This window comes from Pavona decussata, unplaced genomic scaffold (assembly GCF_977016875.1).
Source record: "Pavona decussata unplaced genomic scaffold, jaPavDecu1.1 SCAFFOLD_48, whole genome shotgun sequence".
NCBI lineage: Eukaryota > Metazoa > Cnidaria > Anthozoa > Scleractinia > Agariciidae > Pavona > Pavona decussata.
In genome coordinates, this window is record NW_028145470.1 from 6,294,965 (window position 1) to 6,307,452 (window position 12,488).

The 12,488-nt window shown below is 38.2% G+C and overlaps 2 protein-coding genes across 3 annotated transcripts in view; one reads left to right on the plus strand and one right to left on the minus strand.

Annotated features, from left to right (window-relative positions):
- LOC146482021 (homeobox protein Nkx-2.3-like) lies at positions 1–4,760 on the minus strand. 2 transcript variants are annotated; one of them, XM_085108121.1, is made up of 3 exons: positions 4,625–4,760; positions 2,881–2,940; positions 1–2,310 (listed from the first exon to the last, which is right to left on the minus strand). In XM_085108121.1, the coding sequence occupies exons 1-3, from the start codon at positions 4,662–4,664 to the stop codon at positions 1,778–1,780; spliced, it is 633 nt and encodes a 210-aa protein (XP_084964247.1). In that variant the 5' UTR covers positions 4,665–4,760; the 3' UTR covers positions 1–1,777. The 2 variants fall into 2 exon arrangements, with proteins under 2 accessions (XP_084964247.1, XP_084964245.1); XM_085108119.1 differs by lacking the exon at positions 4,625–4,760 and having other exon boundaries at positions 2,881–3,067.
- Positions 3,014–12,488, plus strand: part of LOC146482022 (homeobox protein Nkx-2.2a-like) — a 27,081-nt gene continuing 17,606 nt past the window's right edge. The window contains exon 1 of the mRNA XM_085108130.1: positions 3,014–3,133. Coding sequence (XP_084964256.1) covers positions 3,097–3,133 — 37 coding nt within the window. The 5' untranslated portion in view covers positions 3,014–3,096. The remainder of the gene's footprint in view (positions 3,134–12,488) is intronic.

Consider the following 12,488-nt stretch of genomic DNA (forward strand, 5'->3'; position numbering starts at 1 on the left):
TTATACACTCAGATGATGTTTCTTTATTGCAGAGTTCGTTTATGAACCTGACGAACATTACATAGGTGTAAATATATATACAGGATCGTTTATTCACAGAGGTGCCAACTGGACTTTAGCCTACTGATCACTCCAACGAGCACCGGTACTCAGAACAAAGAGAAAGTCTGAAAAATTGTTTGAAAAATATTAAAGAACGCACAGTGTCACAGGAACGTACTGCTTGAGTAGTTTTCATTGGAATGGCCATAATTCAGAAATTCATCAACAGAGTCAAAAGTCACTTCGACTGATTCAAGGTTGGCCCTTGCTGTGAAAGAACTGTTTGTTAGGTCTGGTCATCTTAATTTGTTTGAGCTGAAATGTCTCGTGTTTATATTTTATCCTAAATTTCGCGTAGAAGCTTTCACTCTCTAAAAGAACACAAAGACACACTGCTAGGCTAAAGAGTCCTACACTTTGCGTGGTTGTGCTAACACGTTTTCTGGTTGCGTTTGCCTGCCAGCATTCACTCGTCTTAAAAAATATTTTGTAGAGCCCTTGTGCGCCTTGATATTTTTCGGGCCAACTGAGTCAGGAATTGTGACTGATGTCCCTTAACATTAAAATATTATTCGAGCGAGTGTTATGGATAAGTTAAGTCGTGCCTCATCAAAATTTCCATGAATTCTTCCCTGGGAGAAGTCGATTCATAACAAAATTGTCGGATGTTTGCACAGTGTAATGAAATTCCACATTTTACTGTTATGAACAGGTTGTTCAAATTTCTCGTTTCTAGAAATGATGAAAGGAAGTGCTTTTATTTGGCCAGTGAAAGAGTAAGTAATGAAATGTTCTGAAACACTCCCACAACAAACAGTGAGAACATATCATGTCATACTAACTTTTGGGTTTGTGGATGAAATCCTTTGGTGTTGCCATTGAAATGGAAGTTGATAACAGTACTTTCCTGTGATGCTTGTTGTTTGGGGCATTAAAAAACTCCTATTTTTTTATACAGCTTAAACTTGGTTACTATAAAGGGTTGAAACAACCCGGCAGGAACAAACTAAATAATTGAGTTGTGTGTTGAAAAAAACAAAGACCGATGAACCAAGTTACACGCCCTGTTATTAGTATTCAATAATTCAACAAAGCAGGTTGCCTGTTCATTCGAAAACTTCGGTGAAATGTACTATCCGAATAGCTTTTTAATTGTTTGACTGAATTCGAAGGGTATACCCTTTCTGTTTGCTAACCTCCTTCCTATCACTCACGTTCTACGAAACAAAAGCCACCTAGTTTCTAAAGAACAACAACCTACTGTAATAAGCGCGATTCTACCATCATAGGCTGAAGAAATGAATTGCTAAATTAAACTGCCTCTTTCTAAATGTCTACAATAGAAAAGGTCGGGATGCAACCGAGTGAAAGAAGTGTAAATTTGTTTTCTTCTCTGGAATGCCCGTTTGTTTTAAGATGACACGAATTTTGCGATAAGAAAAGTAGCGAAATTAATGCGATTTACATTCTTAAGTCGTGGAAATTTTTTACAGCTCTCTCTTAAAGTTAAATTACGTTCATGGTAACATTTTACAGGTTCACTATTATGTAACTACCGAAACTGCTCCTCAAACAAGGAAAGCAGTTTTTCAAATCTGCCCCACTGCTGGACAGTCTTCTGTCGAGTTTCTTTTAACCTGGTCTGTAGTCTGTCATCCCAACAGCCAAGCACAATCTGACTACAATTATTCAATTGCGAAATACTCAATGCACAGCACGTTTGTGGAGGTAATTTTTACCATTTACAATACGAATAAGCTGCTTGCATGCATGATGAGTTCATCGATGATATGGGAGCCGTGTATGAGTACGAATTTCCGTACGAGTTTGTATAGTCATAAGTCGGTGGGTACTGATTCGTGAAGTAATTCCCAACGCCGTTACTATAATCGCTTGAGTAACACGGCTGACCCTCGCGGATTAAGACAGGTACTGGCACAGTTCTAGGATAAAGCGAATGAGAGTCCTTAAACTCTCCAGCTTCGGTAGCCTGCTTCTTTTGCTTGTATCGGTGATTCTGGAACCAAATTTTCACTTGCGTCGGCGTGAGGTTAATCATTCGTCCGAGCTGCTCTCTTTCGGGTGCCGATAAGTAGCGTTGATATCTAAACCTTCTTTCCAACTCGTAGATTTGTTGTTTTGTGAACAAGACGCGTCGTTTTCTTTTCTTGGGAGCGTCACTGGACTCGTCTCTGGTGATTTTTGGAGCTTGTTGCAACACATCAGCCTCGGAGCACTCGTCGTTCAACTCAGGATGTGGTTGAGGACCTAATCGAGCAAAAGCGGGTAAAGGCGTTTGATGAGACTCGATAACACCGATTAAGGGGTGATTTGGTTTTAAACTACTAGCGAGGCGGAGCAGTAGTCAAGGACTCTTATGCTCTACAAGTTCTTACTCTTTATTTAGGAAAGCTATCTTGAAAAATGCCTGATCAATAAAGCTGAAAACTTCATTTTACCTTGCATAACTGTGAGATAGAGCGAAATCAAAATTACAGGAAACGCATCGCGCGTACAATCTGTTTGCGATTTTTGGGCTTAATTATCTTAGCAATAAATTCACCAAATACGCTTTTTCTCTTGTATCGTACAAGGGTATCTAAATAAGAAGCTGCACTTCAGCTTTCTTTCACTACGTTTATGTTGTGGTGACGCTTTCACTGAAAGGTGTCATTTCATGTTCCGAGTCACGAAAATTCGTCAACGGACTCTCAAGAGATGCGTCTTGTCAAAGAAGACAAGCGAACCTTCCTCTGAAGAAAGGGTCATCAAGAAAAAAACCACGCAGAAATTTGGAGTAGTTACAAAGAAGATTTTAAGACACAGTGTAGTACCTACCCGAAGAGTTATCTTGGTTTTGGCCGGAAGGTGGCATCGCTGTTAGTATGCAATTAGATCCTGTTGGTCGATCAGGAGAAAGATTAACACCTTGGCAAATATTAGGAACCCTTGGAGTTGTGTTAGAGCAGTTTTGGAGGCACGATTCCGGGAGACTTAGGATATTCTTCACGGAAAAAGAAGACATTACGAGTCCCGGCGGAGGGTGCTCTCAAGATGGCTGCTGGCCTGTTGATTGTACACAGATCAAAGGGTAGGTAGGAATGTGTGGGTTGGTTAATGAGCAAGGCTGAGACACGTCATGTACGACTCGCCTGAATTGACATAGAACACATGTTATTATTCACTGTTTGAGGAGAATTTATTTAGGGTGATAAAAAGATGTCATCTCTTTGACACGTTCGTTAATTAAAATGATAGCTATTGAAATCTTTTAGACAAAGCAGAAGAGTTTATAAGACTTAAAACGAATCACTTTTCTTTTCGCTGACTTTCTTTTCATTCGTTAACAGCGTATCCCAATTAATTCCTTAATCCCATTTTCTGACCTGCCAATCTTCTCTGCGCTTAACTTTGGTGGTGTAATTGAACAATCCCTGACCACTTCCCGTTCCCTAATGTCTTCTGCCTCACGCCTCTCAAAACATTGAATTAACTGGGTAAAGGGAGGCGGGAAATTCATTGTTCAGTGGTGGAGCTTGCGAATTGTTTATTAAATACAGTTAACTGGATTAGCTCTTGAGCAATTAACCGTTTAGAAATCAATTTTTTTGTTCTCCGGATTTGAAATAAGTGAACTGTTTTGAAAGAACAATGTTTTAAAATCGGTGTGCTCTTAGCCTTCATGCTGCTTCAGCGATCTTCACTGGGGCGGGATGAGATATAATTTGCAATTAAAGAATCAATGATTTTGAATTGCTAATAACTGCATTCGACAAGCTTGACAACTTTGTCTTCCTATAAAAACCTTCAGAGGTGAAATTGATTGATGGATGTTTTCCTTGCTAAAATTAAAATAGATTCTTTTGTCTTAACTCGACGTTTGAAACTTTTAAATACTGCTGTCACAACACAGTCGTCGATTAATCTCTTCTTTTATGATCACGGTCTTAAAACTGAAAAACAAAAATCGACTCTTAAAAGGTTTTAAAAGATTTCTAATTCCTTAATTCCTTGCCATTAGTTGATGACAGCTACTTTAAAACATGGAATCTCGACGTGTTTTGATTCGTAGTCGATATTTTCAAGGTGATAAGTTAAATCTGTTAATTCGTCTACTTTGTGACACATTTTTACCTGGCTGGGTTTAATCCCCAAATATTTCGCTTGCGTTTCAATGGCCTGCCTCTTAAATTTTAAAAGGATTTTGTAGTTTCTAGATTTTATTGCAATGTAACTCGTGTTCAACCTCCGAACGCTGACTGCCTTGATTACTATTTAATGAGCTTTGGGGGTGGTCCTCCGTATCAAAACCTCTCGTACGCTTTTTGACTATGAACGAGCCATGATATGCTCTTCTGTTTTCAATTTCTTGGGGCCGTGCGTTCTTTGGCTCCTAAGAGTGACAGACATTATTATGAAAATATGAACTCGTGGGCCGTGGGTATCGTCGCCACTTTGACAGAATGTTTGAAAATGTGGCATCATGCATCAGAGTATCTCGCTACAATTCAAAACACAGGAAACAACAAAGTTGACCTCAACAAACATGCTTGCAACACTGAAACAAAAATGTTTTGAATACCTGTATTGGGATTAGCATCAATTGTGACAAAAACGTTCATTTGACCTTAAACAGTGCAATCATGGTCCACTTTCTTGACATGGTTTCATTTCACTGATTTTATGACATCCTAAACACGCCACAAATTTGAAATCTTTTAAACTTATAAAACAAGGATGCACTTAACCTGATACAATTGCTTCGTTTCTCTCCTTTTCCAAACTCTTGTCGAGACAACGGTAGTTTATCCAAATGTTTCATTGTTTTCATTACCTCGTCCACCGTTGTTAATCTAAATCTCAGTTTCATCTCCAAAGGTCAGAGGAGACCTTTTTGGCGTCATTTGCTATCGTTTCTGACAAGTGGTCAGTATTGAGATGCCTGTGATTATGCCAACGATAACGGACATCACGGAATGGTTTTGCACAACTTCCAAGCGGCTTCTCCACGCAAAAGTCTTGGGATGCCGATTAATGGCACAATCCAAGAGCCACCCTGAGTTTTCGAAAAAAAAATTAACGGCTATACTAGTAATTGCACCCTGCAATTATTCCCACTTTGAATTCATCCGTGTACGCCCCTTGTCTTAGCCTTTTCTTGTTTAAATGGTGGGCAGGACTAACTTTTTGACCCGGGCACACAAGGAAAACAACTTGGCGCCTCATCTTGACAACAAGCAGATATTGTCATCAAAAAGTCTCTTGAAATAAAAACAATGCAGTGTGATTTATGGTTTTTGCAAAGATTCCTTGACACTGTGTTATCAAAAAGTTCTTGGGGGATTAAGAGCTTTGGAAGTTAACTCGCCAAAAGAAAATTTAAGTTGATAGAGGAAATCTATTTGTATTGTGCACGTTATATTTTCATCGGGTTACGTTCTGTCTGCGACGAGGTGGGCACTTCATGGGGGCCTTTAATGTTTTTCAGTCTCTTCTGGCCTGAAGCTCTCATTTTTACTTACTAGATCTCCTTAATCTGTACTTTTGCTGAAATAATTCGTGAACAATTTTTTGGGGGGCCTTTGAAAGAAAGCATTAAGAACGAAAGACGACCCCTCGCAGACGAATGTCAGAGAAAATGCACATATGGCAAGTGGATAGTTCAGCGAGTGTCATGGATTCTATTGCACTTGATGAAGGGTTTAATCCTAAACGATTAGAACAGTGTCGTCCAATAAATGCACCGTCAGATTCACAGCTCCATATTTTACATTTTTATGTTATTCGTGGTGCGTCTTCTTTGCCGTCTTTCAAACTTTTGGAAAATGCGTAGGATGCTTTAGGAAGGGAAAGTGAGTTATTCAATTCTTGTGGTTTTTGATTCCAGAATGCGCAGACAACACATTTAAAACAATACTTGTGTATTGAATTGACTATTTATATGAAAAATCTCATTAGTTAAGTAGATAAACAACTGATGGGTGCCATCCACCAAAGTGCGATAAGAGAATGAGCCAGTAATATGGTTTAAGTCTTTAGTGCTCTTGTTTTTTCGACGAAATCTTGCAGATAACTTTCACTTAGTAATTAGTTCTTGGGGGTTTTCTACTCTTTCGAATTAAAGGAAAAAGATGAAACCCTAGTTGATCTATATTAAGTAATGTTTAAACGACATGACTGCGTATGTTCCAGCACTATAAAATTAGCAAGACCACAACGACAAGACGCTGAGAATACAGGATCTTCTGCAGACCTGGATTTTCACTTGGTAATAAATTACAAACAGGGAGAGTGATTCTTACGGCAGTAAAAGAGAGACAAGAACAAAAAAGTTAAATTTATGTTAAGTGAAAATTTGGAAATATCTTGCTGTTTGTACGTTATCCTTCGAAGAAGGTTTGTTATCCAAACCGAAATATCGGACATTTTCTATTGCATCTATATTTTCTCATTTTATATGTACCGTTTTGTTGTTGTTGCTGTTTTCGTCTTTTTTTACCATCTTTGGGATCAGTTGCAGTGCATGGAATACTGAGTAAACACCAGTTGGGCCTATTACCTTGTCAATAAAAGCTTAGCACTAAAAATTTGAAAACTTCTCAGTTCCCGTTTAATTAAAAAAAAAGAACATGTTTCTATCCTCTTTCACTTAGTCACCACATATCTGAACATGAAATCTAGGTGATCAGTTTCCCAAAACCGCCCATCTACTGACCGAGGTCTCGGCCGCTTATTTCTAGGCAACTAATTAACTTCACGTTGCATATCTTATCTGCCACTGATTTACAGAAGACTGTACGAAAAAATTTACCTGTCAACTACCTTGGAGGCTACTGCGTTATAATTCACCTTTTTGTTGGAGGCCATTTGGGTGGTCTCTATCAAACGAATAATTCGACGTTGTGACATTTCTCTTGAGTCTTTGTCCGACTGTGAAGGATCCGAGCGGAGCCCCTCACAAGAGCTATTGTACCACTGTTTTAGAGCTGGTTGGTTTATTACAGGGATTTAATTCTAACCATAATTATGGTTTGAAATTCACTTCTGGGATTTTTGCCCAGTTTTGGTCTGATCAAGGGGAGCGAGGTCTCAAACAGGATCGCTTAGGAAATTGTTGTATTGTGGTTCTAGACAGCGCTAAGGTATTCTGGTTTTGTATTCTTGGATTTTGGATGAAGCCCATGCCAAATTACCACGGTGCCAGAGTATAGAACTATTGTAGTTCACGCCTAACATGCCGTTTTGGTTCGGCACATTGGAATGGGCGGGTGGTGCGTACATAAGTGACCCAAGGACAAAATTGAAAAATTAACAAAACAAACACCCACCAGATGAAAGTTCTGCTCGTTCAGAGCAAACAAATAGAGATGAAGAACAACAATAAACTCAGTTCTGCTCCGCCCTGACTATGATTTGATTGTTAGGTGCGCTCTTTAACATTTCATGATGTCGACCACGAGGAAATGAAAATGAAGAACAAAATAGAGTTATTTAATATGGTTCATTCTTTGCGCTGTTGGCTGACTAAATTCTGTTGCTAAAAAACCTCGTCCAAATATTGAAGGATAGATAGCACTATTATGCACTGTTTTCAATAACACCGCCTCTGGGTTACTTTTACTATGTCGCATGTAAACTGAATTCAGCCATTTCTGCCAGAAAAGCAGGAAAAAGTGAGAAAAACGAGTAAAAGGAAGGTGGAATTTAGTTTAGGTTTGTTGCCAAGTACACTGAGAAATTGTCTAAAACTAAAGTTAATTTATTGAAATTGAAAATGATTGAAAGCGTCAAAATTGGAGGAAATACGGGATGCGATTCGTGGCATTGAACTAGTTTTGAATCTAGAATAATAATTTCTGGGGATGTAATTTGAAAGCCAATTTCCCACAATATAATTTTGAACGCTTTCCGGTTAAATTCAGGTGCTTTGCTTCTTTTATTAAAAACATATGCAACGGTAGTTGATGAGATCATAAACTTCCCTTTTAATAAAGCAATATGTCAAAAATTATTGCTTTTGGAACAAAACCAAAAGAAACTTTATTTGAATAATAACAACCATACACTTCGTTCGTGGTCTAAAGTGTGTTTTACTTCACCAAAAAATAATAAACTAAAATAATCGGACTGAAATCTCCAATTATGTTTCATCAGGCTCAGAAGAAATAAACTGCCATTGCATTCCTCGCAGTGTCGAATCTTGAGTAAATTCACTGAGTAATGGGACGAAAGATTGTTCGAAGGTCACATATATGATATTCGATAAATTCCAATTTCATCTTCAGTAAAGCATTATTGTCATGTCTCTGGATGATACCCAGAAGGACAAAACACAAGAGAACTATTCAGCTGAGTCCACGGTTTCTAAAAACAGCAATTTGGTAATTTTCGACAGTGTTTTTCAAGAATGGTTTCACCACCCTCTATCAGCCCAGCTGTCGTTCATTCTTGTTGTCGCGCAGCAATTTATATTTGCTGTTTGTTTGATATTAAAGCTTTCTAGCGAGAAAATATATTTGGCTTGTTCATTACCTCTGCAGATTTGAAAAGGCGTTAAAGTTTGTTTTCTGGTCATATTTTTTACTAAATAAAAAAATAAGAAGTACTGTAACTCATGCCCTGTATTACTTTGATATCAGTATGTAAGACTGAAGTATTTTACAGTAACACAGTGAAATTGTCTTTGTTACAGTCATTTTGTTCTCGCTTATACGAAGTGTGGCTCAACTCCTTCGTGTGAGTCTGTTTTGAGACGATGAAAACCTTAATTTGAGTAAAATTTTAGGAATTGATAATAGCTTAGCAGATTAAAATTATAGGGAACTGTAAGTAAATGGACACCGCATTCAACAGAAAATGTTTGTAGTTTTTTAGTAACTGTTTTGAATTAAGGAAATAGTTTGAACACCATCAACAGACAAGGTGATCAATGAGGCGAAAGCTTGGGGCACAAGAGGAATTTCAACAGTTTAATTCACGTGGGACACGCTTTTTGAGGAGCATCAGCCGGCTGAATCACAAACTGCTTTCTCATTAAGAGCAAGAATTGAAATTGCTTCGCGTTTTTAATAAATGTCCCTTTGTTTAATCCACCTTCCTTCACCTGCAGTGACACACACGAGCAATGTGTTAACTTTTTATTCGATTCCATTCAATCGATGTATTTTGAGAACACAATAACAGGCGCGCGTGGCATAACACAACTGAACTGTCAATATAAAGTTAGTATATAGACGCCTGGTGATGAAAAAACAGAAAAACGACACGCTAACTGTCAAAACCAGTTTTATGAACTGGAGGTAAAACTAATTAAACTCCCAGCCAAACTCATTCGTAGAGAGATTGTGACACTTGACAATCATGGCTGTCTGCAAAAAACAATAGATGGAACTGATGCTTTTATGAACTCACGGAATCTTGAAGTATTGAAATATCAACGCTGCGAGAAATGCCATTTACCTAACGTTCTAATTTGTTCTAATGTGTTTCCGACAGACAGACAGAAAGTAGAATGTGTTATTACTGAATAGCAGGGAAGTGTTCTTTTTCCTTTGTGAACAGCTACCGTGTTCTCATAAGAAATCGAACAACAAAAACAGACAACGACGGAAGCAGTACACCTTCGTGGGTCAATTTATCCTTGAGAAATAGCACGTAACGGTTTCATGGAGGATTTTATAGAGATAACACAAGAGCATTTCTTCGTAGTATTGCGCAGATAAACCCCGTGACAAAGAAGATAAGCTTGTCAGATGGATTTGAACCTGTATGTGAAAATGTGTTCAATGTAAACATACAGACATATTGCCTCATGCCTTAATTACTTGGTTAAACCTTATTAGTTTCCGATCGGAAGTATCAGTCACGCTGTTTACTTTGTCTTCCAAATTCTGCCAAGTTCAGGCTGACCTTAATTTCACCAGAAAGAAAATGTTTCTAAAACCCGTCTTGAACCGTGTTCTCTTCCCTTTCAGAAGGTCTAATTTAGGTCTTGCATGGTCAAGTGTTTTATCTCTCAGTAAAGGAAAAGATAGAGGGGAGAGATCCAAGGGCGTTGAAAAATGTATGATGTAAAATAATCTCTATGATCAAGGCTTGAAGTGAAGAACTTCATGGGTAGAGTTTCCAAGCAAGTGAAGTGTTTTGGAGCTAATAAATTTATTCATTCCCCGCCCGGATTAGTCTACATGTAGGCTGCAGTCCCAACATACCGATTGTCATTTTATTTTGAAGCCATGATGAGTCATAAGGCAGACCACATTTCACGTATCATTGCCATTGCTGTCTCCATGCCTACTCACGAATTTCAGCTTCAAACTGAATATCTTCTGGTGGAGTTAAACTATCAATAAGGCTAACAGAAACGTCTTCATTTTGCAAGAACGTGTTTTATGATTTTGAAGGGCAGTTGGCAAAGAGTATGTCCTACTTTCCGAGGTATCAGTTTTGCACTTGCAGTAAGGTAATTCGTAAACAACATTTTGTGATGCCTAGTACTGATGTTAGTTGATCATTTGTTAGTACAAAGAGATTATCAATCTATTAAATATACAAGTATAAGTTTGCATTTAATCCTGGTTCACCGCTGCTAGATAATTTAAGAACTGTCCGGCGAACGCTATTGCTGTAAAACCAAACTCGGTTTGTCCTTCGCTTGTGAATTGTAAAACCCAGATGGTGCATTTATAATAGTAATGTATGTTCCCTTGCTTCTAAGGCAGTCATTTCTAAATGCTCAGTTTCTTGGTTTTAAATTGAAATCGCTTCCCCTTTCCTCCCTGAGTTCCAAGGATGAGCCTTTATGTGGTTTTTAAATCCAACTAAACATTCATATCGACAACTATCTAAAGGGTTGTTTCCGATGCTCGTGGTACGTCGCTTTGTTTGTCAATATTTCAGTTGCTGAGTTCACATTCAAATTTTGCCTTATTTCATACCATTCCATCGCACTTGTCTCGTTGCCTGCAAGCTTTGAGTAGAAAACCCCATTTCCAGGTATCTCCTTGTCGAATATTATTCACTGAGTATTGAGATCGGTTTGCGGTGGCTTGACTGATAAAATGAACGAGCTCTACTCGATTGGCGCAATTAGCCGGGGCAAAACTAACAAGCAACGATATACAGTATTCCGTCTAACGCTCATCAAGGGGCATTTACTTGTCACAACGATTTTAACCTTGCCATTGTAGCTAACTATCTTCTAAGGTAACTGGTGCCCATTCACCATGTAAGGTCATTGTTAACTCCGACCCTCAAAATTCACAGTCCTTATTCATTTTGCGATTTCATGACAAAGCTCTGTTGAAACTATTGAAACCACCTTTAGAAACACACACAAAAGACAATTATTTTGTTTCGTCTACAACATTCTTCCCTCTCTCCCTGAGATCAATTTATGCGTTGGACGCAGAGTTCCTGAGGCAAAAAATTCTTTTATAGCTACCTAACCGCATCATCACCAATTTGAAGCTTGTGTTTTGGTTGTGATTGCCATTTAGTCTGGGGATGATAGCAGCAAGCGAGACCGCTTAAATCAAAGCTATCAGTCAAGCAATACCATACAACTACGAGATAAATAAAAATATTTTTGTATATACATCATAGGATATACATTGGTTTTAATTCTGGTATTGCTCGCCTAGTGAACAAAAGAAAAAGAAACTGCGAGACTAAAGTGGTTGTAAGTTGAAGCTTGTTGTGTGTGCTAGTAGTGGGAACAGAAGACCGGGACGGAAAGCTTTCCGAACTGTTCTCTTGCAGGATTGGAAATCAGAACGTTAAGTTCGGCTAGATTATCTTTTTAGACTGTTTCATTTGTTGCTTTTCGCCTTCGTGTTACATTTACGCTTGGCTGAATAAAAAGGCAGGCTTTTTCTAAGGTAAACATGACTGAATATGTGAAGGGTTCTTGAACTGTTGCGTTAAAAGGTTGGGCAATGTATTATTTAGCCTGCATGGTAATATTATCGCCATAATTTATCTTAAAGACTGAGTTATGAACTATATTCCAAGTCAGTACCATTACAGTAAAGTTAGCACAAAAGAGCCACGAGGATTTTCAAACTGGGCGCAGTGTTGAGATATTTGCCTCAGCTGTTAAACACTTGTAATCCCGTGTGAGGACAAGTTCACATGTCATTTGCCTGCTCCTGAAAGGGTGTAAATATTTTGCACATTTTCTGAACCAAGTCACTCTTAATAAGAATAAAAACAAAGTTCTTACTGAGTGAAAAGTGTTTCCAGAATCAATTCAGTTGTAAAATATTGCCGGAGAAAGAAAAAAGACACGGAGTACAGTTTCATTTGAACTGATGAACACTTTTTAGAATTTCATTCACTACATGCCAACGTTAGAGCCTCACTGAGTCAAAGGGTTTGATTGGGGTAGAGATTTCAAGGTTAAAATTTAGTCCCTATTGAAGGTACTAAATGATCTAAAGAGGATA